Source organism: Hyperoodon ampullatus (genome assembly GCF_949752795.1).
Source record: "Hyperoodon ampullatus genome assembly, chromosome: 10".
Lineage (NCBI taxonomy): Eukaryota > Metazoa > Chordata > Mammalia > Artiodactyla > Ziphiidae > Hyperoodon > Hyperoodon ampullatus.
In genome coordinates, this window is record NC_136923.1 from 68,677,930 (window position 1) to 68,700,789 (window position 22,860).

At 51.3% G+C, this 22,860-nt stretch overlaps 1 protein-coding gene across 4 annotated transcripts in view; it reads right to left on the bottom strand.

Moving 5' to 3' along the window:
• CPNE5 (copine 5) overlaps positions 1-22,860 on the bottom strand; it is a gene marked incomplete at both ends in the record, with an annotated part of 90,422 nt that overhangs the window by 17,309 nt on the left and 50,253 nt on the right. For all 4 annotated transcript variants that reach the window (XM_079713151.1, XM_079713150.1, XM_079713149.1 and 1 more), the window contains 3 exons: positions 1,105-1,146; positions 8,941-9,045; positions 13,825-13,928. In XM_079713151.1, the coding sequence (XP_079569277.1) occupies positions 1,105-1,146; positions 8,941-9,045; positions 13,825-13,928 (251 nt within the window). The remainder of the gene's footprint in view (positions 1-1,104; positions 1,147-8,940; positions 9,046-13,824; positions 13,929-22,860) is intronic.

Here is a 22,860-nt window from a genome sequence, read left to right on the forward strand (position 1 = left end):
TCCCTGGTAAAGGAAAGGTATGGGGAACTCCAGGGTAAGACGATGAGGTGAATCATGGGTGGAAGCCTGAAGCGGACTTGCCTGTGATGTGGTTAAAGCGAAGAGAGGAGGGGACAGAGTGAGCTGGCAGAGTAGTGTTGGCACTAGAGTTTCTCTATAGGAAGGTGTTGGGCAGGTGAGCTCCTTGGAAGGAGCTCCGGCCTAATTTAGAGCTGTACTTGCACAGCCCTTCACGGCATCCCCCATCCATGTCACAGACTTGATAGGCACCAGTGGAGATTAGAGGGCTTAAAGCCCTCCTATGACCACCCTGGTAGCACCACAGGATGGAGGGCTCACAAAAGTCAGGAAGGATGACATGCTTGGATTTGGTTCAACAGACAAGCAGGAGCCGGTGAGGGTTCTACTAAAGTTGTGAGAGGCCTGTTCTGGTCCTCGTCTATGAATTCCTAGTGATACTGGCTCCTTGGGGGCACTTAGATCCACAGAAGAGGAAGTCCCTGGCCTCCCCAAGGTCAGGCTCAGCCCTACTCAGGCTCTGCCTTACCGCTCCGGGGTCCACTCATCTGCTCACCTTTCCCATATCCCACTCCGTCAGCCCTGCTCCCCACAAACAACTCCTCTGAGGAGTCAAGGGCCTCCTGCTAGATTTCAGGGAGTCTCTGAGAGCCAAGCTCATCTTCTGCACTTCAGTCACCACACGATGCTTAGCCTCACACAGAGAACGTGGTCATGAATGCTCAGGAGGTCACTAATATCTGCCTGTACCTTAGAACATGCACATTTCAGAAAATCCTATATTCTTCCAAATGTGGGGAGATTTTAGACACTGGCTGGCTGCTAGGCAGCTATTTGAGGAAAAAAGGCCTCTTACACCCCTTGCACCATGTCCTGCAGGACACAGGCCCTCTGGTGCCTCAGTGGAGCTGGGCACGGAGGAGCCACCGAAGCAGTGGTCCCTCCACAGGAAACCCAGGCCCCTCACCCCCCGAGCTGCCATGGGTGGGGACCTGGGCACAGCTCTCTCCATGAGAGGGCAAGACCCACCTCCCTCCCAGGGGCTGTCCCCATCCTTGCTCACCTTCTGTCCTTCTGCCAGCTTACCTGCCATCTCGATCCCAGTCGTATACCTCCACCTTGATGGTCCTGTAAGGCAAAGGGCCCATGGTGGGATGGACTTGACCCAGCACCTGTGTGGCCTGCTCACGCTCCTGGGCCAAAAGGGGATGGAGGAACACCCACCAGGCTCCAAGGGCCCTCGGTGAAGAGGCAGCAGCACAGGAGACAAAGGAACTATCTTGAAGCCTTTAAAGGTCTTAGGGACAGAGGCAGCTCCAAAGCTGCATTGGGACTTCCCTGAATTTCAGGGAAGATGTAGAAAAGCAGCCTCAGACTTCAGTTCACCCCACCTTCTCTTGGCCAACCCAGATGGGGCACAGATCCCAGCATGAAGCCATACTGCAGTTTAGCAGGGGTGGGGCCATTAGAGTGTGAGTGTGGTGCCCCCTAGATCCAAGGCCTAAGCAGGGTAGGCTCTCCTGGTGGGACCCTGGGGTCCGAGGAGTCTGAGTGGGGGGGAGCTACCCCGCATGTCAGGGATGGACCCAGGGGTCCTGACTCGGGATGGCTTGCTGAGCTTTTCCATGCCAGACTGGCTCCTGAGTGAGGGTGTAATTATCTTCACATTTTAGCCTGGCTGCTTTAATTAGTTTGTTTTGACTCCTGAGCTTGGGGCTGGGCTTTGGGAGCCCATTTTATTTTTAGCCTGTTTCTATGGCAACAGGCTAGCAGACCAGAGGCAGAGGAGGGAGGTGGAGGGTTGCAGGTTAACCCTTGGTACCAGCAGTCCTCCAGGGATGCCCAGGGATGGGGCAGATGCCAGGGTCCCTCTGCAGGGTCAGGGTCTGGAGAGGTGGAAGAGGCATGGGGGAGCTGGGTCTCCAGCCTTCAGTTCTAAATGGGGCACACAGAGGCGGCTGCCCAGGCCTGTGTTCTATGAATATCTCATCATTTGGCCCATGGCCGCGGCCCATCTCCTCAAGTCTGCAGGGAGTCGGCCTTGGAGTTCCAGAACCCCCAGAAGGAGGCGCTGTCTCCCTTCAGATGAGCCTTCATGGGGCATGGGGGTGGGATGAGGATTCTCCTGCATCAGGGTAGAAACTGTTCAGGAAATGAAGGGATGCCCCAGTACGCTGTGCAGCAACTGGATTTTTGTTACCAAAATGTAAAATGGGGAAGGCATAGAAGCCCACCATTTAGAGAAATCCTTTAAATTTTTGTGAAAAACAAAAAACTATGTCTCTCTGAGGAGAATTATTATGGAAAGAAAAATAAAATCTAGGCCTCTGAAGGTAGGCTGGTGATCTGGAAAGAGTGGAAAGTGGCTGGGGTGTGGACTTGGATGCTGGGCCCTTTGCACTGGGACCTGGAGATGTTGCTTAACCTCTCTGAGCCACAAAATCACTTTAAAGTAGGGATAATAACAGCCCTATAGAATAGCTGTGGAGACAAGTTGGTAAAACTGCCTGGCATGTGTTGGATCTCTATAAAAATGCCTCCTGGGCTTCCCTGGTGGCACAGTGGCTGGAAATCCGTCTGCCAATGCAGGGGACATGGGTTCGATCCCTGGTCTGGGAAGATCCCACATGCCACGGAGCAACTAAGCCCATGCGCCACAACTGCTAAGCCTGCTCTCTAGAGTCCGCAAGCCACAACTACTGAAGCCCGCATGCCTAGAGCCCGTGCTCTGCAACAAGAGAAGCCACCACAGTGAGAAGCCTGCGCACCACAATGGTGACACAACACAGCCAAAAAGAAATTTTTTTAAAAAAGCCTCTTCTCCACTTAGCATTTGGGCCACACCTGGGATAGTTTTGTTTGTTTGTTTTTTGTCTTTTTTTGTTTTTTTAAATAAATTATTTTATTTTATTTTATTTATTTATTGTTTCTGGCTGCATTGTGTCTTCATTGCTGCACGTGTGCTTTTCTCTGGTTGCGGCGAGCAGGGGCTACTCTTCGTTGCGGTGCACGGGCTTCTCATTGCAGTGGCTTCTCTTGTTGCGGAGCATGGGCTCTAAGCACATGGGCTTCAGTAATTGTGGCACGTGGGCTCAGTAGTTGTGGCTCACAGGCTTAGGTGCTCTGCGGCATGCAGGATCTTCCCAGACCAGGGATCGAACCCCTGTCCCCTGCACGGGCAGGCGGATTCTCAACCACTGCACCACCAGGGAAGCCATGGCATAGTTTTTCACATGGAATTTACTTAAATCAGGGACCTGAGCCTGGGTACCTGGGCTCTGCAACTTCCAATTCCTGGAATGACAAGGCTGAAAGTGACCTTGGTGGCATCCTAGCCTGGCTACTTGGCAGATCACCAGGGAGCTTTTCAGACACACAGACCCCCAGGTCCAGTTCTTGGCAGCTCTGGACAGGGTCCAGGAATCTAGGTTGAAAGGCTTCCCAAGTGGTTCTGGTGTGCATGTTCTGGAGGGATGACCTCCAGCCCCTCATTTTCAGATGGGGAAACAGCCTTAAGGGCGCCCAGTGACTTGCCCAGGGTCACACAGCTGGTGCGGGTCTGAGCCAGGACCCTGCCCCACAATGCTGAAGTCTCCCAGTCCTTCCCCAGAGCCCCCCAGCTCTGCAGGGGACCTTCAGGGACCCCAGCAAGGAGTGCCTCTCTTCGGACCACCAACACCAGTCCCTCAGGTGACTAGATCAGTGACAGCCAACATGCTCAGAGGCTATAGGAAGACCCCAGTCATAGCCACCGCCAAAAAAATCACTGGGGAGAATTTTTTTTAAATCTCACTGCCAGAAGGCATGATTTAATTGGTCTGGATAGGGCTCAGGCACATGTAGTTTTTAAAAGTCCACTGGCTGATTCTAATGTGCTTCCAGAGCCACTAACCTCTCTAGATGAAATTACTGGTTTTCAAACTTGGTTACACATCGGATCCCCCGGGGAGCTTTAGCAATCCTGATGCTGATGCCTCACCCCAGAGATTCAGAATCAATTGGTCTGGGGGTGCAGCCTGTGCAGGGGAATTGTTAAAAGCTCCTCAGGGGGGCTTCCCTGGTGGCGCAGTGGTTGAGAATCTGCCTGCCAATGCAGGGGACACGGGTTTGATCCCTGGTCTGGGAAGATCCCACATGCCACGGAGCAACTGGGCCCGTGAGCCACAACTACTGAGCCTGCGCGTCTGGAGTTTGTGCTCCGCAACAAGAGGGGCCGCGACAGTGAGAGGCCCGCACACCGCGATGAAGAGTGGTCCCCGCTCGCCACAACTAGAGAAAGCCCTCACACAGAAATGAAGACCCAACACAGCCTAAATAAGTAAATTAATTAATTAAAAAATTTAAAGCTCCTCAGGGGATTTGAACTCGCAGCTGAGGTTGAGACCACTGAGTATGAGATTCCTGTGCCAACTCACCTCAGTAGCAGTCACAGCCAAGTCTCCAGGGATGGCTGCAGGGAGTCAGATTAGCTCGGAGACCGAAATCTCCAGAACTGGGGAAGAAGGAGGTGCCCAGAGGCAGGGGAAGGCAATGGCAGAAGCCAGACACAGCTGGTCAGTAGCAGTTCTTGGCAGGGAGCCAGTGTCCTGTGGGTCTCTGAACGTGTGGGGCAGGAGTGACAGAGCAGGGTATGTGAGCCTCAGCAGGCCAGCAAGGATGGGGGACGCTGGCAAAGACGCCAGGCTTGCCCCCCAGCACACCAAGCAGCTCTGTCCATAGCCTCCTCTGAGCCGAGCTGCAGGTCTGCTCCTAATGAGCCTCTCCCTCTCCCAGGCAGGAAAAACAGGAAGAGGTATGTTTCCCTGATGCTTACAAGTCCCGAAGGCTGACAGGCCTTGAGGGGTTCGCCCTAAACTAACTGAGTCAGTCCATTACTCTGAGAAGCTGCTGGGAGGAAGAAGAGCATCGAGCCTCACAGGCCCAGGGCAGTGAGGCTTGATGGCAGAGGTGCTGTGCAACCCCAGCTGTACTGCACTGACTGTGGCTCCTGTGTCTGAGTTCAGCTTGTGCATGTGTGAACCAGGGATAAGACACTCCTAACTGAGGCCATAGTATTGGGCCCAGCCCCTCCTGGTGCTCAGGGTGTGGTGGGGTTCAAAGGAGAAGCAACTGGTTCAATCCAGGGGGCCGAAGTTTGGGTGATGTGACAGCCCCCCAGCTCCTGGGAACCCTTTCCCCTCTCCAGGTGAAGACCCAGTACCCTTAACACCCTTTTAAAACCTACTTATTCACCATGAAGGTGTGAGTGAGTGACAGCAGCCCGACCCAGAGGAATTTGGTTTAACAGGGACAAATCCTCAAGTCGCAGAATATTCAAGGACAGAGCAGGGGGACTTCAGGGAAGGCAGAAGTGCCTTCATCACCCTTCACTCCACTTCACCCCACTGGAGGGCTAGACTAATTCTGTCCCTGAGTCCACTTCCTCTGACTCAGGTTCTGCTCAGCTGGGTCGCTTGGGTTTGGTCTTGTGTGGACTGGAAACACAGCAAAGGCAGGGGAACCCCAAACCAGGGGAACCCCAAATTAGAGGGCCAGCTCAGAAGTGACTTCTGGAGAAGGGACATGCACCTTCTCCTTGCCCTGGCAAGTGACATAATCTGTGGTCCTCCGTTTCCCCATCTGTGAAATGGGCATGTCACTAGTACCCACCTTCTAGGGTTATTGTGAAATTTAAACTCACAAAATAAGATACTGTATTTAAACCAATTAGGACACAATTTGGCCCATGTCCTAAAGACTCAGTGAAGCTTAATAAGATTAACTCGTTTCCACCCCATCATTCCAAGAAAACTGCCCTTTCTCAGCAGATCCCTGGTTCTCACCCCCTGGCCCTCTTTTTCACAATAGTAGTTGATATTTCTGTTTGAACTCTCTCCTCTCAGCTCCCTGACTACGGCTGCCCTCCCCCTGGTCCCTTCTTGTCTCTCTGACATCCCCCTACTCCTGACCTCTGCCAGCCCCCCTCCTGGGGACTCCCAGACCTCTGTTCTCCTCTCCCCTGGGAAGAACACCACTGTACCTGTCCCATAGCCACACACTCTGGCTCCCTGTCACTCTTCCCATTTCCACTAGTGGTACCATCGTCTCTCATCCTCCAAACTCCAAACCCTAATAATCTCTACGTCGCCTTCACTCCCATATCCAGGCAGCTGTCAAGGCCTTTTGAGTCTTCCTTCTACCTCCTATCTCGAAGCAGATGTGCTCAAGCCCCTGAGCAAACTCTCCTAGAGCTGTCCTCCAAGTGTCCCACCCCACTCACCCCACACCTTGACCATTCATCAGCAGAGCACTGGAGTTTAAGAACACAGATCCTAGAGCCAGCCTGCTTGGGTCCAGATTCTGGTGCTACTGGCAGTAAGACCCTGGGTGAGTTACTTAACCTCTCTGGGCCTCAGTTTCCTTATCTATGAGATGTGGATAGTATTTGTACCTTTTTCAGAAGGGGTACTAATTGTTGGGAGGATTAAATTAGTTCACATACATCAATTACCTCAGAAGTGCCACAGGAGCCTTTGCTGTTATTATTATGACCCATGTCTCCCACATTGGCCTGGGAGCAACCTCAGAAGGAGACTTGGGTCTGAGAGCTCACTGTGTCCACAGCAGCCAACACGGTGTCTGGTGCCCTGCTGGCCTGGAAGACAGGGCTGCTGGATTAAACCCAATGTGTACTGTGAGGCTTCAAGAGGTGCCTCGGAAGTAGAGGAAAGCGGCCTTGTTTTCCTGAACAAGGTCCACCCTCTCCTGCCCTACGGAGGCCTCCCAAATGCCTGCACCTCCTGAGTGGCTGTTGGGTATGTGGGTGACCCTAGGGCTCAGCAGGGGGCAGGCCTGCTCGCTCACCAGGCCAGTGTGACACACCTGACATCTCCATTAGCACCACTGTCAGTCACATCACAGTAATCTGTTCCTGGCTTTGGAGGAGGGCCCAAGCTGCCCAGCCATCCTGGAGGGAAACCAGTCCAGGGCTCAGCCTGGGAGGGGGATGGGAGCCCACCTGGGCTTTCCTCAAAGCCTGCACCTTCCCCCCACACCCGCAGCTCCTCCGATGGCTGAACGGAGAGCCCAGGCCTCTGAGCTGGGCTGCCCTCCTTACAAGGCTGGATTCTGAGGCCCTAGGAGGCCTTCCCTGGGATGCGGGTTGTGGGGGGTCAGCTGGACACCCCACGAAACCTCTAGGCAGTGCGGTCAGAAATCCCAATTCCTTCCACCCCTATGAGACTGGAGCTGCCATGTTCTCCCATCCCCCAACCTTGAATTTCCGCTCCCTTCCTCTCTATCCCAACCATTTTTCCTACATCCCTTGTCCCCAGGAACTGACGCCCCCCGCAACCTTCCACCCTGCCCTGAGCCTCCTTTAGACCCTATTGCTTCAACCCCTCCCATTCCCCACCACTCCAGAAGCCCCAGGACCTGGCTAGACACGGAACAGGGGTTTGTTTGGCTGAAATGCCTATTTTTGTTTCCAGTCTCATTTTGCACAATTATTTAGCTATCTAAAATATACGTGTGCACATCTGAGCTCCCTGTAAGCCCCCTGAAGATGGAAATGCGGCTACATCCCCTTGAATGCCACACAGCTGCAGGCGCAGTGCTGAGCACATCTAGGTGCTTAATGACCACCTATGGAACAGACTGTGGCTTTTCTGTCCCAGCCGAGAGGCAGGAAAAGAAGCCACTTCATCTCCTGGCTCAGCAGCCTAATAGGGAGGGAGACAGGGGTGCCTGGAGGCCATCCGTCTGCTCATTCCTGTCCCCTCACCCCACCGCACATACCCTGTCAGCAGCCACTGTGAACAGAGTGCCAGGGAGCCCAAGCCAATGCCACCATCCAGGATGCCCTGAGGTATCTGTTCTGACACCCTAGGGCTCCTGTTGGAGTGGCCAGCAGAGGCCCAGCTTCCTCAGGGCTGCCTGGACAGCCCTGCCCGAGAAGCCCCTGACAGCTCGCCCACCTGCTATAGCAACCACCAGGAAACCAGGCTGGGTTCTTGTGACTTAACACAGACCAATACCGTGTTACAGCGCCCATCCTACGTGTCCCCTCTCCCCCCTGCACTTGCCACAATCTGTAATTATATGTTTCTTTGTGCAATTATTGGATTAATGTCTGCCTCCCCCACTAGCATGTAAACTCCAAGAGGTTGGGTGAAGGGTGAAGACTGTGTGTTTTGTTTCCTCCTGACTTCCCAGCATTTAGTGCAGTGCCTGTCACATGGTAGGGCATCAATAAACGTTTGTGGATGAAATGCAGAAATGCTCTGCATACCAGAGCCTTAGCACGTAGGTTGTGAGCTTCAAAGCAGCCCTACAAGGTAGGTGGATGTTTAGGTACCCAGTTTACAGATAAGAAAACTGAGGCTCAGACAGGTCAAAGTTTGCTCAGGTTGAGAGTGCTTTTTTCATCACAGAGCCAGGATTGGAAACTAGGTATCTGGTTGCACTGCATCCCTCACCCCCATTTATGGCAACTTATCTGGCAGCGCATATCCTGGGATCCTGACTCCCCAGAGTCTCTCAGCCAGGAGTTGGGGCTGCCGGGGACCAGGTCACCTCTACGTGCATCTAGAGCTGCCATCTGGCCCCCACCTGCCCCTCACTGGACACAATGAAAAGACCAGCTACTGAGCTCCGGGCAGGGAGCCCAACACCCACCAGGGCTCCTCTGAAATCCTTGGTACCTCCCATCCCCCCAACCTGGGAGGGCTTCCACCAATGGGAACGTCAGACTGGGAGGAAAAAAGCGGGGTGTGGTGAGGGAAGGGCAGGGAGCCAGAGGGATCCCCAGTTCCACCCTGTGCAGGGCCACCAGCACGCAGCTCCAGGAGGCTCTGATCGCTCGTACTGATGGGATGGCCCTCATCAACGTGACCGTGCCACCCGCACCTGTGCTTGGGGACAGGGGACATTTTCTCATCTCACCGATCATAGTCCCCGTTGCAGAGGGCTCTCACAGGAATGGAGAAAGTTTGCCAGACTGGGTTTAGGGTGTTCTTCATGACCTCAGTCTTGTGGCAGATGGTGAACCTGGCAAAGAAGAGAGGGATGTCTGTCAGTCCTGACTCCAAGGGAGGCAGAATTCAGATCACCAGAGGGGCTGGCTTGTTAATCTCTGCAGTTGCCAGACAGTAGAAACAATGGCTTTGTGAGGTGATGAGCTGCCTGTCACTAGCAGCATCCAGGCAGAAGCTAGACAGCCATTCCTTTTTTTTTATCTTTGTATAAACTTCAGTTTATTTTATTTTATTTTTTTTAACATTTTTATTGGAGTATAATTGCTTTACAATGGTGTGTCAGTTTCTGCTGTATAACAAAGTGAATCAGCTATACATATACATATATCCCCATATCTCCTCCCTCTTGCATCTCCCTCCCACCCTCCCTATCCCACCCCTCTAGGTGGTCACAAAGCACCCAGCTGATCTCCCTGTGCTATGCAGCTGCTTCCCACTAGCTATCTATTTTACATTTGGTAGTGTATATATGTCCATGCCACTCTCTCACTTCTTCCCAGCTTACCCTTCCCCCTCTCCGTGTCCTCAAGTCCATTCTCTACATCTGCGTCTTTATTCCTAGACAGCCATTTCTTGATAACACTACAGAAAGGATTCCTGCACCAGGTAGGAGTGTCAGGAGATGTGGTTCTGGCCCCCGTTCTCTGTCTGACCTTGAGCAAGGCTGTCCCCCTCTAGGCCTCTATTTCCTCGCCTATAAACCCAGGGAGTTGGCCACTATTAGACTTTCTTCATCTGAGATCCATGGAAGGATCTGGGGATGGGCTTTAGGGGTCTGTGAACCCTTGAAATCGTCAGTGGAACTGGGTGCCTGAGTTTCATGTGCGTGCTGTTCCCCTGTCTGAAGGGCTCTCTCCCAAATTTCCATGTTAACGGCTCACCTCCTCCCTTCCTTCAGGTTTTGCTCAACTGTCATCTCTTTGACATGAGCACCTGCCCTGAGAACCATTATCTAAAATTTATAGCCCCCTGGTTCCCTGACTCTGAGATCTCCTAGTCCCTTCCCATACTGCTTTTTCCATCCCATCTGTTACCATTTGACATTTGACATGGTCTACATTTCTCCTTATTTCTTTCATAGTCTGTCACTAAAATGTAAGCTCCATAAGGGCAAGGGTTTGTCTTCCTTGTTCACTGGTATATCTCTAGTGCCCAGAATAGCACCTGGCACTTAGTAAGGTGAATGTAATATTTTTTTCAGAATGAACTAATGAATAAATGTATTTCTCAGAGGAGAGTTTCCATAGCTCTCACTGGCATTTCAAGCCAGTGAAATTAAAGCCCCTGGCTTAGATGATCTCTAAGACCCTTTCAGCTCTTGTAGTCTGAATCCATGAGCTTGCTTTGCAAACTAAAAGTGCAGAATTGGCTTAATCCCAGCTGGGCCCCAATCCAGCGCCCCTGCCCACTCCCCATGCAGTGCCTGACGGACCCCGCCCTGGAAGCCTGCCCTGCCACGTGGAGGGGCAGTCGGAAGCCAGAGTGGAGCTCAGGGCAGGGGCTGTCCCCATGAGATTTCCCAGCATCCACCCCAGCTACCTCCTGGCTTGGAAAGGTCATCCAGGAAGGTGCCTGGGCCCCGCCCATACCCACACAGCCTGTGCCATTTCTTCTCTGGCAATTTTCAAGTCAAAATGTCATTCCTGTCACCATGGCTCAGCGTTTCTCTTCTGTGCTCCTTCTCGCCCACCCACTGGAGTGTGAGGTACATGTGGGAGACCTCCCCACACACTCCAGAGCTGGTGATGGGGACAGGAATGGGGACGGGGAAAGGAGGGGCCACAGCTCCCCATGGCTGGGGCAGTAGGTCGGGCAGGAAGAGGAGCCTGGACTGGGGGAGGGGGCAGGAGGGAGAATCAGGAGGAGCAACTGGTGGTGAAGGGAGGGAGGTTCGCACCCTGCAGAAGCCCTAACCTCCCACCTGGAACAGTCGCACAGACCTGCTGTGGACCCTCCTCGTCTCCCCACCTCTTTGGAACCACTGCCTTCTCTAGCTCCTCTCGCTTGCCAGCCAAACTGCCTGACCAAGTCTTCTAAGCTATTAGCCTCATTTCCTCCCTAGGTCTTTCTTCCTGAGCCCTGTGTGGTCTGTTTTCTGCTTCAGACTCTTGCCTGAAACCACTTTCTTTAAACTCCCCCAAGCCCCCCCACCCCTTTGCCATCACTAAATCCACAGGCCCCTCGATCCCCTGATGTACTTGCCGTGGGGGATGAGGCCCTAGTGTGGAAATGGTCCCTGCAGTCATCTCCCAGCTCAACTCAATTCATTTCAACACACACTCGGGACGTGGCCGTGGGGTGGGGGTGTGAACCAACGCGGTCAGACAGATGTGGGCTCCGGCCCCAGGACCACTACCTCCAGCTGTGCAGCCCTGGGCAAGTGACTGAGCTTCCCAAAGAACTGTAACTAACGCTGCCAGACCCTGTTCTAATAACCCGAATTAACTCATTTAATCCTCACGGCTTCCCTGGGAGGGAGGTGTTATGATTCTCCCCATCACACACACCAAGAAACTGAACCGCAGAGGGTAGGGCCCCACTGTCCAGAATGGTAGCCACTAGCCTCACGTGGCTATTTACATTTAAATTAACTAAAACGAAATGACAAAGAATTCAGTTCCTCTGTCGCACTAGTCCCTTTCAAGGGCTCAGCAGCCATACGTGGCTGATGGCGACCATAAGGGACAGTGAGATACAGAACATCTCCACCATCACATAAAGTTCCATTCAGTTAGACACTTGCCTAAAATTACAGAGTTAATGATTGGCAGCGACTGGCCGAGCCTGGCTCTCCATCACCACATTCTTGCTCCCAGACCAGTGATTCTGATTGAGGAAGACAAGGTATGTGCAGTGCCAGGAGCACGGGTGCTCTGTGGATGCTTCCTGCCCTTTTCCCTCCTGGCGTGGCCTTTCACTCCCTGTGGTCCCTCTGGATCGGTTTCCCCAGCTGCCCTTGGTGTCCCCTCACCCCAGACAGATCCAGCCCATGCTTCAAGTGAAACTCGCCCCCAAATAAACCCCCATCGCCTGCCCCATCTGACCAGCTCCTTTGCCATTTTCAACAGTCTGGGTTCCCTGCAGCTCGTCTGCCAGGGAGGGGGCGGTGGGTGGTCCCCACCCAAGTTCCGCAGAGCCAGGTCTTGCCCTGACCTTTTGCCCATGTCCTCCTCTCTCTGCCTCCTCCCCTGCATTTCCACAGCTCGCCTGGCGCAGCACCTCCCACCTGTTCACCGCGTCAGTCACGAGTCTCTCCCTCTCCCCCGCCCCCTCCCCACCCAACCTACACACCGCTCTGCTAGAATAATCATTGGCAAACACTCTGCAACATGTCCATCTCCTGTTCCACAACCCAAATCCCTCCCTCCTGCTGGCCAGCCAGCCCTCGCCGCTGAGACAGGCCCTGGGGCAGCCCCTGCCCTCCTTTCTGGAGGGGACTTGCATGGACATTTCCATGGGCGCCCAGAACATTACTCAGACCTTTTCCTCCCTCCCTCAAATCAAGTCAAAGTCAACAAGAATTATTTAAAGAAATCCTGCTAGGAGTCCTACGGTGAGACAAAAGATCCTTTTGTTATGCAAATCATCGTACCTAATTTCCCTTGTTTTGTACTTAGTTTAAAAATCAGTTTTCCCTCTGACTGAAACATACCTCCTCCCTGCTGCTGCCCTGCCTCCCAACACACACACACACACACAGCACGCGCACACGCACACACACTCACACACACACACACACACACACACACAGAATTTCAGATTCTAGGGGTCTTAGCGAGGCCTCCCTGCCCTCTGTTCAGGGCACACTTGCTTTGCACACACTGTTTCTCTAGCCTGTTATTCTTCCCTGCTCCTCCCCCCACCCCCAAACCCCAAACCCCCGTGGACCCATTTTTTCCCTCTCCTTCAAAACCTTCTTCCTAGTTCCCTTCTCCAGCAGCGTTTCTCTAATTAACCTCCCTGGCCCCGTCGCTTCCTCATTCTGCAGAATCCCAGCTAAGCAGCCGCAGCCTTCCAGAGCTGTGGTGCTTAGAGACCATGGAGACCACCTAATCTAACCAGATCATTTTACTGATGAGAAAACAGGCCCAGAGAGGGGGCATACTTGTCTAGGGTCACAGAGTGAGTTGGAAAAGAGGCTTACATCCCAAGACCCTCAACCTAGAACCTGTCCCTCTGTGTACATCACTGACCTCCTACATTGCCCAACGAGTTGTGTGTCTTTCCATCATATTGTGGGTGGCTTCCAGATTAGGGAGAGGAGAGAAGGAAATGGAGGCTTCAAAGATGGGAGGGATTTCGAATGAAGCCTGGGGGAAAGGGGTCCAGATTTGCCAGGCTGAGTAGGAAGTAGTGGGGGGAATATGTGTAGTGGGGTGTTAGGAAGGCTGTGGGTGAGTGAGGACAAGGCTTAGAGATGTGGACTGATGCATGTGAAAGAAGGAATGGACTATCAGAGGGGCCCCTCATTCCTGCCCTAGCCCTGTTTTTGCCCGCTCCCTCCATCTCTGACATGCCCAGTGCCACCCATTTAGTAATGACCCTCAGAATGGCACTGTGGGCTTGCAGTCTGCCCGTTATCCCCCACCAGCCCCATCTGTGTGGCCAGGGTACTACCTTGGAGCCCCTAACTTCCACCCAGAGCCCCTGCCCTCTCTAGAGCAGGGGCCTCAGGGCAGCAGCAGGAGGAGATGGTCCAAGCCACCCCCGCCCGGCAAGTCACCACGGTCCATCCCTCCCCCCAAAGCCCATGCCCCCAGAAGTAGGGGGGAAGCGTTGCCGGAGAACTCACGTTCCGTCCTCGTTGCTTCTGTAGAACACCAAGAAGGGGTCAGACTTCCCAAAGAAATCCTTCTTGTCCAGCTTGTTGGCACAGAACTGCATTGTGGCGACATCCTGGTGGGAAGGAGGGAGAAGAGGGGTGTGAGGCACAGAAGGCTGGAGGGGGGCCCTGTCCCTATGGGGACACAGCCCCAGGGCCTGGGGATTCTGGGCCCCAAGCCAGTTAGAAAGGAGAGCAGCTCACACTGCCCCGCACCACGTGCCAGGCCCTGAGCTAACACTTTGGAGGGTCTCATTTCATCTTCAAACAATCCCACCCGGCAGGTCTGGCGGAGCAAGCCGGGCAGTGAAGCAGGTGGATTCTGGAGCCGGCTGACCCAGTTTGAATCCTGGCTCTACCACTTTGTAGCTGTGTGACCAGGCCAGGGAGGCAACCTCTCAGAGCCTCAGTTTCCCCTCTGTAGCATGGGTCTGATTGCAGTACACACTTCAAAGGGCTGTGGTGAGGGCTGAATGAGATCAAGTGTGCGAAGTCTAGAGCAGAGTGCAGGCACATCACCCACTTGGTCAAGGTTCATGCACGAGGTATCATCGCTATTGTACTGAGCGGCTCAGAGGGAGGTGCAATGACTAACTCAAGCCACTCTGAGCTTGGTCACCTAACCCCAAGCCCTAGCCCCAAGCCCTCGCTGGCCACATCGCCTCATTCCCTTACATGACTGTATGGTTCCTAGAGGACATTCAAGTTTAAGTATCACTTTCACATGCACTGACTCACAAGAGGCTCATCTAACTCTGAGGTAGCTAGAGCTGGACCATGACCTCCCCATTTTACAGCTGAGGAGCCTAAAGCTCAGAGCAGGGAGCAACCCCTACAAGTTTATCAAACAGGGCCCTGGGTTTCTGACTCCCCTGACTAGTTCACGGCTTTGGCTGACCCAGACCTAACACTCAACCCAAGAGCATAAGGAAGGTACCAGGCCTAGTGAGAATCGGTTGACCTCTCCTCTCACACGGCTCCTAGCCCCTCAGCTCGCTGCAGCCAGCTGGGCACTGGGCAGAGATGCCCCTGTGTCCTCCTCTTTGCCCATCCCCGTGTGGTCTCTTCAACCTGAAAGCTCTGCATCCTGACAAAGCAACTGTCAACTGGCCAGAGCTCAAGGCTCTGTCAATAGTCCCTGGGGCCTGGCCTGGCCCTTGAGGGAAGCAAGGCAGGAAGCAAGCCACCCAGCTCTCTCACGCTGCCCACTTCCTCTCAGTGGCGAAGAGGGTCTCTGGAGATCAGTGTCCTACAGCCCAGTGAGGACCAAAATGGTGGCAGGGATGAAGATGCAACCTCTCACAGCTTGAAGGACATGGTCAAAGGTTGGGGCAGTGGGTACAATATAATGGTTAAGAATATGGTCTCTGGAGCCAGGCTGCCTGCTTCCATTCCATCCCCTTACTAGCTGTGTGACCTAGGGCAAGTTACTCACTCTCTCTGTGCTTAGTTTCCTCATCTGTAAAATGGGGGTACAGGCAAGGCCTACCTCATAGGCTTGTGAGGATAAAATGAGTTAATTGAGTACAGCGCTGAGAACAGTATATTGCACACACTAAGTACTGTGTGTGTACAAGTTATGACGATTTGGATATTTCTCCCCTCCCCCCATCCACTGTGTATGGTCTCTGTCCCTGCCCCACTCCCACCTCTACCACCTCATATGCCTTCCCTCAAGGACATCTGACAACAGCAAACAGAACATCCCTCCATTCACTTGCTCATTCATTCATTCAACAAACATGTATTAGATACCATCTGTGTGGGCCTGTCGCTGAACTCAGTGCTTTACAGCCTTATCATATTTAGCCCTCAAAATAATCCTTTGTTGCTTTTTACAAATGAGGACGCTGGGGGTTGGAGAAGCTAGGTAACCTGCCCAAGATCACCAGCTGGCAACTGGTGGAGCAGAAATTCAACATGTATGAACTCAACATAATTTCAAAGTCATGCCTCTTCCAGCACAGAGCACACTATAGTTCACAAGGCCCGCTTCCCTGTATCTTTAGAGTCGCTGATTTCTTCTGACTCGGGTCAGGGCTGGACTCGGGTTAGCCTGGGCTGAGAGGGTCTCCTGAAGGGAGGCCCTGAGGGGCAGTGCTGGAGCACACTGGCCAGAACACGGAGGTGCCCAGGTAATGATGGCTTTTATCATGTCCCTCAGCATCACCCACCTGAGAGGGACAAGGAGGCCGGATTGGGGGCTTCCAAGGCCTAGAAGCCCCAGGAATCTGAGAGCCTCCTGAGAAATCTAGGACTTCAGACCTGGAATAGAGAATGGCTGATTTATCGAGCACTTACTCAATGCCAGGTGCTATGTTAAGCCTTCTCTTTACATACATTATTTCACTAAATCCTCATTATAACAGTATGAAGTAACTCCTCTAGTCTCCCCAGTTTACCGATGAGGAAACTGAGGTTTTTAGAGGTCATCCAAGATCACACAGTGGTGGTAACAAAGGCAGTTAGACTTCAGGGGTTTCCCTCACACCCTCCCAGAAAGATCTCTAGCCTTCTAAGTCCATCCCCAGCAGTCACTATCTTTCCCCGGGAGAAAGTCGCAATCCCATCCCATGCTGGATGGAGGGAGCACTTTAAATGCCTCCCTGGGGAGTTCCATCCCAAGGCCTAGAAAGAGGAGGAAGCCTAGGACCTGGTAGGCTCCTCCCGGCACTGGCTATATAATTTGTGGGACCCAGTAAAAGGGAAAATGTGAGGTCCTTTGTTCAAAGAGTATTAAGAGATTTCAAGACTGTAACAGCAGAGCATTAACCAAGAGCAGATCCTGTGTGACTGAACAGATCACATGCCCATAAAGTGGGCCCTGGCTCCTCCCCATGGATGGAACCAGCAGCATCAGAAAACAGACCAGACTTTGCTGAGTAGGAGCCCCAGCAAGGAATGCAAAGCTCTGAGTTCTAGTTTGTCCCAGCAGTCCTTCAAGCCCTCTGAGCCTGTTTCCTCATCTATAAAGTGATGCACTGGACAGGATGATCATCACTGTCCTTTTCAGCTGGGCAGTTTAGGTTTTGGTGCTGATGCCACAGGGAGCATACTGGGAAAGGGGCGACATCTGGGGAAGGCTGGTGCTCAGGGGACAGTCTGGGAATCCAGGATCCCTCCAGCCTCCCCAGGCATAGCTTGGTGGTCATCACAGTGACCTCTCCCACATTTGGAGGTCACCTGTGTGACACCTTCACCTGAATGAATACAGGCAAGCCGCACATGACACCTATACTGGTTGACTACGAAATACACACATATATTTGAAACAACCAAAACAGATGCTGCAAAATCCAGAGGCAAAGCTCTTATTTTTCCTTCCTAGGAGAACCCCTGAGGGCCCTGCAAGATCAAGGAGGGGAGTAGGAATATCAGAAAAATATTAATGCAGAACTTAATAGACCCTAACTTCCAGGACTATTTAGTGCTCCACTGGGAGGGCCATGGTCCCAGCACAGCACCTGCCAGAGAGAACAGTACAAAGGAGCCACAGTCACCTGGTTGGAACCCCAGCTCTGCCATCTACTAGCTGAGCAGCCTGGGGCAAGCAATTTAACCTAAGTCTTGGTATTCTCCTCTTGAAAAATGGAGTAATAATGCCCCCTTTGAGACTGTTGGGAAGACCAAGGGAGATGATATATGTTAAGTACCAGTCCACAGTGCCCAGCATAGAACAGCTAAAAGAATAGAAGCCAACACTCGCCGAGTGCCATCTACTCCCGGGCTGACCCATATGGAATTGCCAATGTTCAACTCGTGTTTATCTACGATAACTACAATCATTATTCCCATTTTAAAGCTGAGGAGACTGAGGCACAAAGAAGTTAATACCCTTTCCTGAAGCTACAAAGCTTAGTAAGAGGAGAAGCTTGGATTGAAACAAGACAGTCTGGCTCCAAAGGTTAATAACTGAGATTCCAAATGATGACCCCGAATCATCAAGATAAGTTTAATTATGTTCTGTAGCCTCAGTTTGAGAAGTCAGAGAAGTGTGGAATCCATTTTAGAAAAGTCTCCTCTATGCAAGCTAGCTAAAAAAAAAAAAGAGAGACTGACTCTGAAATTCATCTAACTGGAAGCATCCGCCAGTGAGCCACATCTCTTTCCCCCATGGCAAATATGTGGGAGGCATTGCTGGGAGCTTATTTTGTTCTTCAACCTGATCTGCCTTCCCTAACGCCACCCAGACCCAGAAACATTCGCCAAAAGCCCATTATGATAAACTGTACGGGGCCATTGCCAAATCCGTGGGCATAAGACAGAACTTCAGAGAGCTTTCTAGGCTATAACCAAGGCAAGCTTCCTCCCTAATGGGTGTGTGGCCCATGGGGAGCCCGTGAGACAAGGAGCATGGAGCTGCTTGGGGACTTGCTTTTGAAGGTGCCTCCGGGTTATATCAATAGTCCTATTTACTATGCTTCAACTGTTCCCCTTAAATAAGGGTTAATGAATGAATCAACCCTTGATATACATGTGACCGCAGGAAGAGGCTAGGGAAGAGGCAATAAAATGCACTGGACCAGCAGGATTAGGGAGCAGCAGATTCTGGCTGAGGGTCAGAGGTCCTGCTGTTTGACATTCTCAGCCTGAGAGTGGGGCTTTCTGAACACATGATATGCCCTTCCCAAACCAGAAGCATCTCTGGAATCAACTGCAGAGATGATAAAACAGCTCCCGCAATATATAATTTTCTGCAATTTCTGCCTTTTCACCCTATCTTTTAAAAAAACATATTAAGTTCTTCTAAAACAGCAGGATTGCCTCAATTTGCATCTTTCCGCATGTTAATCAGGCTGCTTGGGAGATCACAGCAAACAGCTTTTCTCTCTGGGATGGTGGCCTGGCCCACTCTAGCATGTTAGGCCTCCCTGACCCAGGAGGTCAGCAAGTGGGCTGAAGGTTAGGGGAGGGCAGCAACACCCCGGGGTGGGGGCGGGGGTGGAGAATGGAAGGCTGCTCTGGCTTGGGTCTTGCTGGCAGCCCCCAGGATCAGAGCAAGGATAAGGCAAGTGCAAAATTTAAGGGACTCCAAAAATCTCAATAATCAAAGATTTTAATGAGATTTTTTAAAAAGATTTTTTTGATGTGGACCATTTTTAAAGTCTTTATTGAATTTGTTACAATATTGCTTCTGTTTTATGTTTTGGTGTTTTGGCCGCGAGCCATGTGGGATTTTAGCTCCCCCACCAGGGATCGAACTTGCACCCCCTGCATTGGAAGGTGAAGTCTCAAACACTGGACTGCCAGGGAAGTCCCTAATGAGATATTTAAAAAAATCAAAATCAATGCAAAAATCCATGATACATAAAATATCAAAAATCTGAATAAAGCCATTTTACAGATGAAGAAACTGAGGCACAGAGAGGTCAGGTAACCTGCCCAGGGTCACATAGCTCGTAAGCAATGGCATTTGGTCTGGATCCAGAGCCCACGTTCTTAACCACTTTGCCCTACTGTTCACACGCTGTACCCTAAGAAGCACTTTTAAATAGATGGTGGAACCATGGTGACATTTACTGTCTCTTTAATATTTGCTGCACTTTCCAAATTTCCTGGAATTAGTACATTGCCTTTTTTAGTCTGAAAAAAGAAGACATTGATTAAAAAGAAAAAACCTATATGGGAAAAGGATCCGAAAAAGAATGGATATATGTATATGTATCACTGAATCACTTTGTCGTACACCTGAAACTAACACAATATTGTAAATCAACTATACCCCAATATAAAATGAAAATTAAATTAAAAAATAAAAAGAATCATTAGCCACAACTCTGAAATTTAGCATTCCCGTAGGGAGAAACACAACTCAGAGCTGGGGGTGATTCTGTGACCAGTGACCTTCAGAAGGGCTTCTGCATTCACAGAGGGGCCCAGAGCCCCAGCCTGCCTGGGGTGTAGGCATTCAGGGATAGAAGCAAAGACTCCATAGGCTAGAGTTTATTCTAATGCAGATGGTGAGTATTAAAGTTGGTCTAGGAGGCTAGGCCTGTCGCTACATATTGATGGGAATTAACCACCTTGAGGTCAAGCTGGTTTTTCTCTCCTGTCTTAATGACTGACTTCTCAAGCAATCCAATCAGTTGTGTAACTGTTGATTTGGTCATTCAGAGGCTGAATACTCCAGATTGACCGTTTTTCCTCCTGCTCATTGAGGCTGTGTGTCTGGCATACTAACCAAAATCCATCAACTAAAGTTCAAAGAAAAATGGAACAATTCAGCTATGAGGATGTTCACTGCAGTATTAATTATACTGTTTCCTTTAAGAGAATAGCTTTAATAAATTATGGCTCATCCATAAACAGAAAAATGATATACAGCTATTAAAAATGTCTTCCAAGAATATCTAGTGACATGGGAAAAAAAATCTGGTTACCATATTCTACTAATTATAAGAAAAAACTATATATTTGTACGCCCAGAAAAAAAGCCTTGGAGGAAATGCATCAAAATGTCACAGTGATTATCTCTTGTTGATGTTTCTATTCTTTGTATTTTCCAACTGTCTGTTAGAAACATGTTATTTTTCTAGCATCAGGAAAAATGTTTTTGTTTTGTTTTCTTACATCCTTTTTTTTTTTTTTTTTTTTTTTTTGCGGTACACGGGCCTCTCACTGATGGGGCCTCTCCCGTTGCGGAGCACAGGCTCCGGACGCGCAGGCTCAGCGGCCATGGCTCACGGGCCCAGCCGCTCCGCGGCATGTGGGATCCTCCCAGACCGGGGCACGAACCCATGTCCCCTGCATCGGCAGGCGGACTCTCAACGGCTGCGCCACCAGGGAAGCCCCATTCTGTTTTTTTTTTTAACCAGAAGATAATTTCTAAGACGAAAACATTACAAATTAACTTTTTAAAAAGGTGATGTCTGGATCCTGATAATTTATCATGAAGGACACTTACACCCCTGCTGTCCACACACACATTTTTCCCAAACATCAACCTGCATATTCTGACACTCAGAAAACCTTCACCACTTCTCCCCATTTCACCTTACCTCTTTCTTCCTATCTTTCTCCCTCCCTCCCAGGACTCTTCCTAAGCCTCCCATATAGAGACACTGGGCCCTCTCTGAAGTTTGTCTTTAGAACAATGAGAGTTCTGACTTTAACAGGATTCAAAGCTAAGCTCCCCGGCCACAAGGTCCCACACAACCTGACCCCCACACTCACCCACACCCTTACCTCTCTGATGTCACTCATCACTCTTCTCCTGCTCCTGGGCCTTTGCAAGAGCTAATCTCTTTGCCTGGATCCATCTCCCCCCAGGTAGCTGCAAGGGCTCACTGCCTCACCTGTATGTATTTCGGAATAGTGTATAGTATATCCATGAATTTTCCTTCAGGATACTAAAGAGTGCTATAAAATATTTGTTATAAAAAAGAGGCAGGGGGCTTCCCTGGTGGCACAGTGGTTGAGAGTCCGCCTGCTGATGCAGGGGACGCGGGTTCGTGTCCCGGTACGGGAAGATCCCACATGCCGTGGAGTGGCTGGGCCCGTGAGCCATGGCAGCTGAGCCTGCGCGTCCGGAGCCTGTGCTCTGCAACGGGAGAGGCCACAACAGTGAGAAACCCGCGTACCGCAAAAAAAAAAAAAAAAAAAGAGGCAGGGTGGCTTCCCTGGTGGCGCAGTGGTTAAGAATCCTCCTGCCAATGCAGGGGACACGGGTTCGTACCCCGGTCCGGGAAGATGCCGTGGAGCGGCTAGGCCCGTGAGCCACAACTATTGAGCCTGCGCGTCTGGAACCTGTGCTCCGCAATGGGAGAGGCCGCGACAGTGAGAGGCCCGCGCACCGCGATGAAGAGTGGTCCCCGCTCGCCGCAACTGGAGAAAGCCCTTGCACAGAAACAAAGACCCAACACAGCCATAAATAAATAAATAAATAAATTTATTAAAAAAATAAAAAGAAGAAGCAGGGTTGAGGACCACTGCTGTACTGTGATTGCTGGTTGGCAATTTCTGTCTCTCTCTCATACTAAATTGGAAACTCTGGGAGGGCATGAACTGAGCCAAAGCATATCTGATGAAATGAAATGAATGAATACAGGAGCAGGCTGGTGATACCTAAAAGGGGCGGGGGAGGGGCAGCTGCAGTGTGAAGCTTTGACTCCCTTGGCTTGTGAGAGGTGAGCCACACTTTTCCCAGTGTGTACAGGGACCTGACTGGGAGGCAGTGAGAATGTGCATCCAGCCAGGATCCTCTGGCTCCAGAGCAAGGCTGGTCTGGGTGGCTGGGCTGGCAGCCCTAAGGGTAGCTAAGAGTCTGGGGAGGGGAAGGCAAGGAGCTATCTGCTCCCTGCACCCGCAACACCCCACTGCCTCTCTCCAGAAGCCCAGCCACTCACCATGCCTGCTAAAGGCTACTGGCCTGACAAAGACCACAAAGCCCACAGCTGTTCCATGTACCATGAAGACTCGGGACTTCCCTGGGTGAGGGAAAGACTCCCTGAACCAAGGCTTGGGCTATAATCCTGCAATCTTAGGCAGGTCACTTCAACCTCTCTGCAACTGTGCACTGGGTTACTCATACCTACCCAGCCCTGAGCCCCATGGTGACAATCAAATAGACTGTTAACATGAGAGTCTTGGTCAACTGTGAGGACTATGCAAATACTGCTCAGTATTACACGGAAAAATCATTGTTTTACTGATGAGCATAATGAACTCTTTGGTCATTCAGGGCCCCTTCAGGAGATTAACTCGTCGTTGTCAACATCAAGTATTACTGAATAATATTTTGGATCAAATTCGGATTGTTGGAACTTTCTTGGTATTTAAATTCCAGATGAGAAGGGTTTTTCTATAACCCATCAAAGCACGCTGGTGACCCGCTGGAGTCTACTCTAATCTTTTGCTGGTCCCTGCCCGCCCACACCATCCCCATGGATGAAGGGAAGGTTTGTCTGCTTTGGCAGAATATATCCATTTGAGCAGGAAGCCCTGCTCTGGTGAAAAACCATCTCTCAGACTCCACCCTCTTCCTTTGATCCTCCTACTGAATGCTGG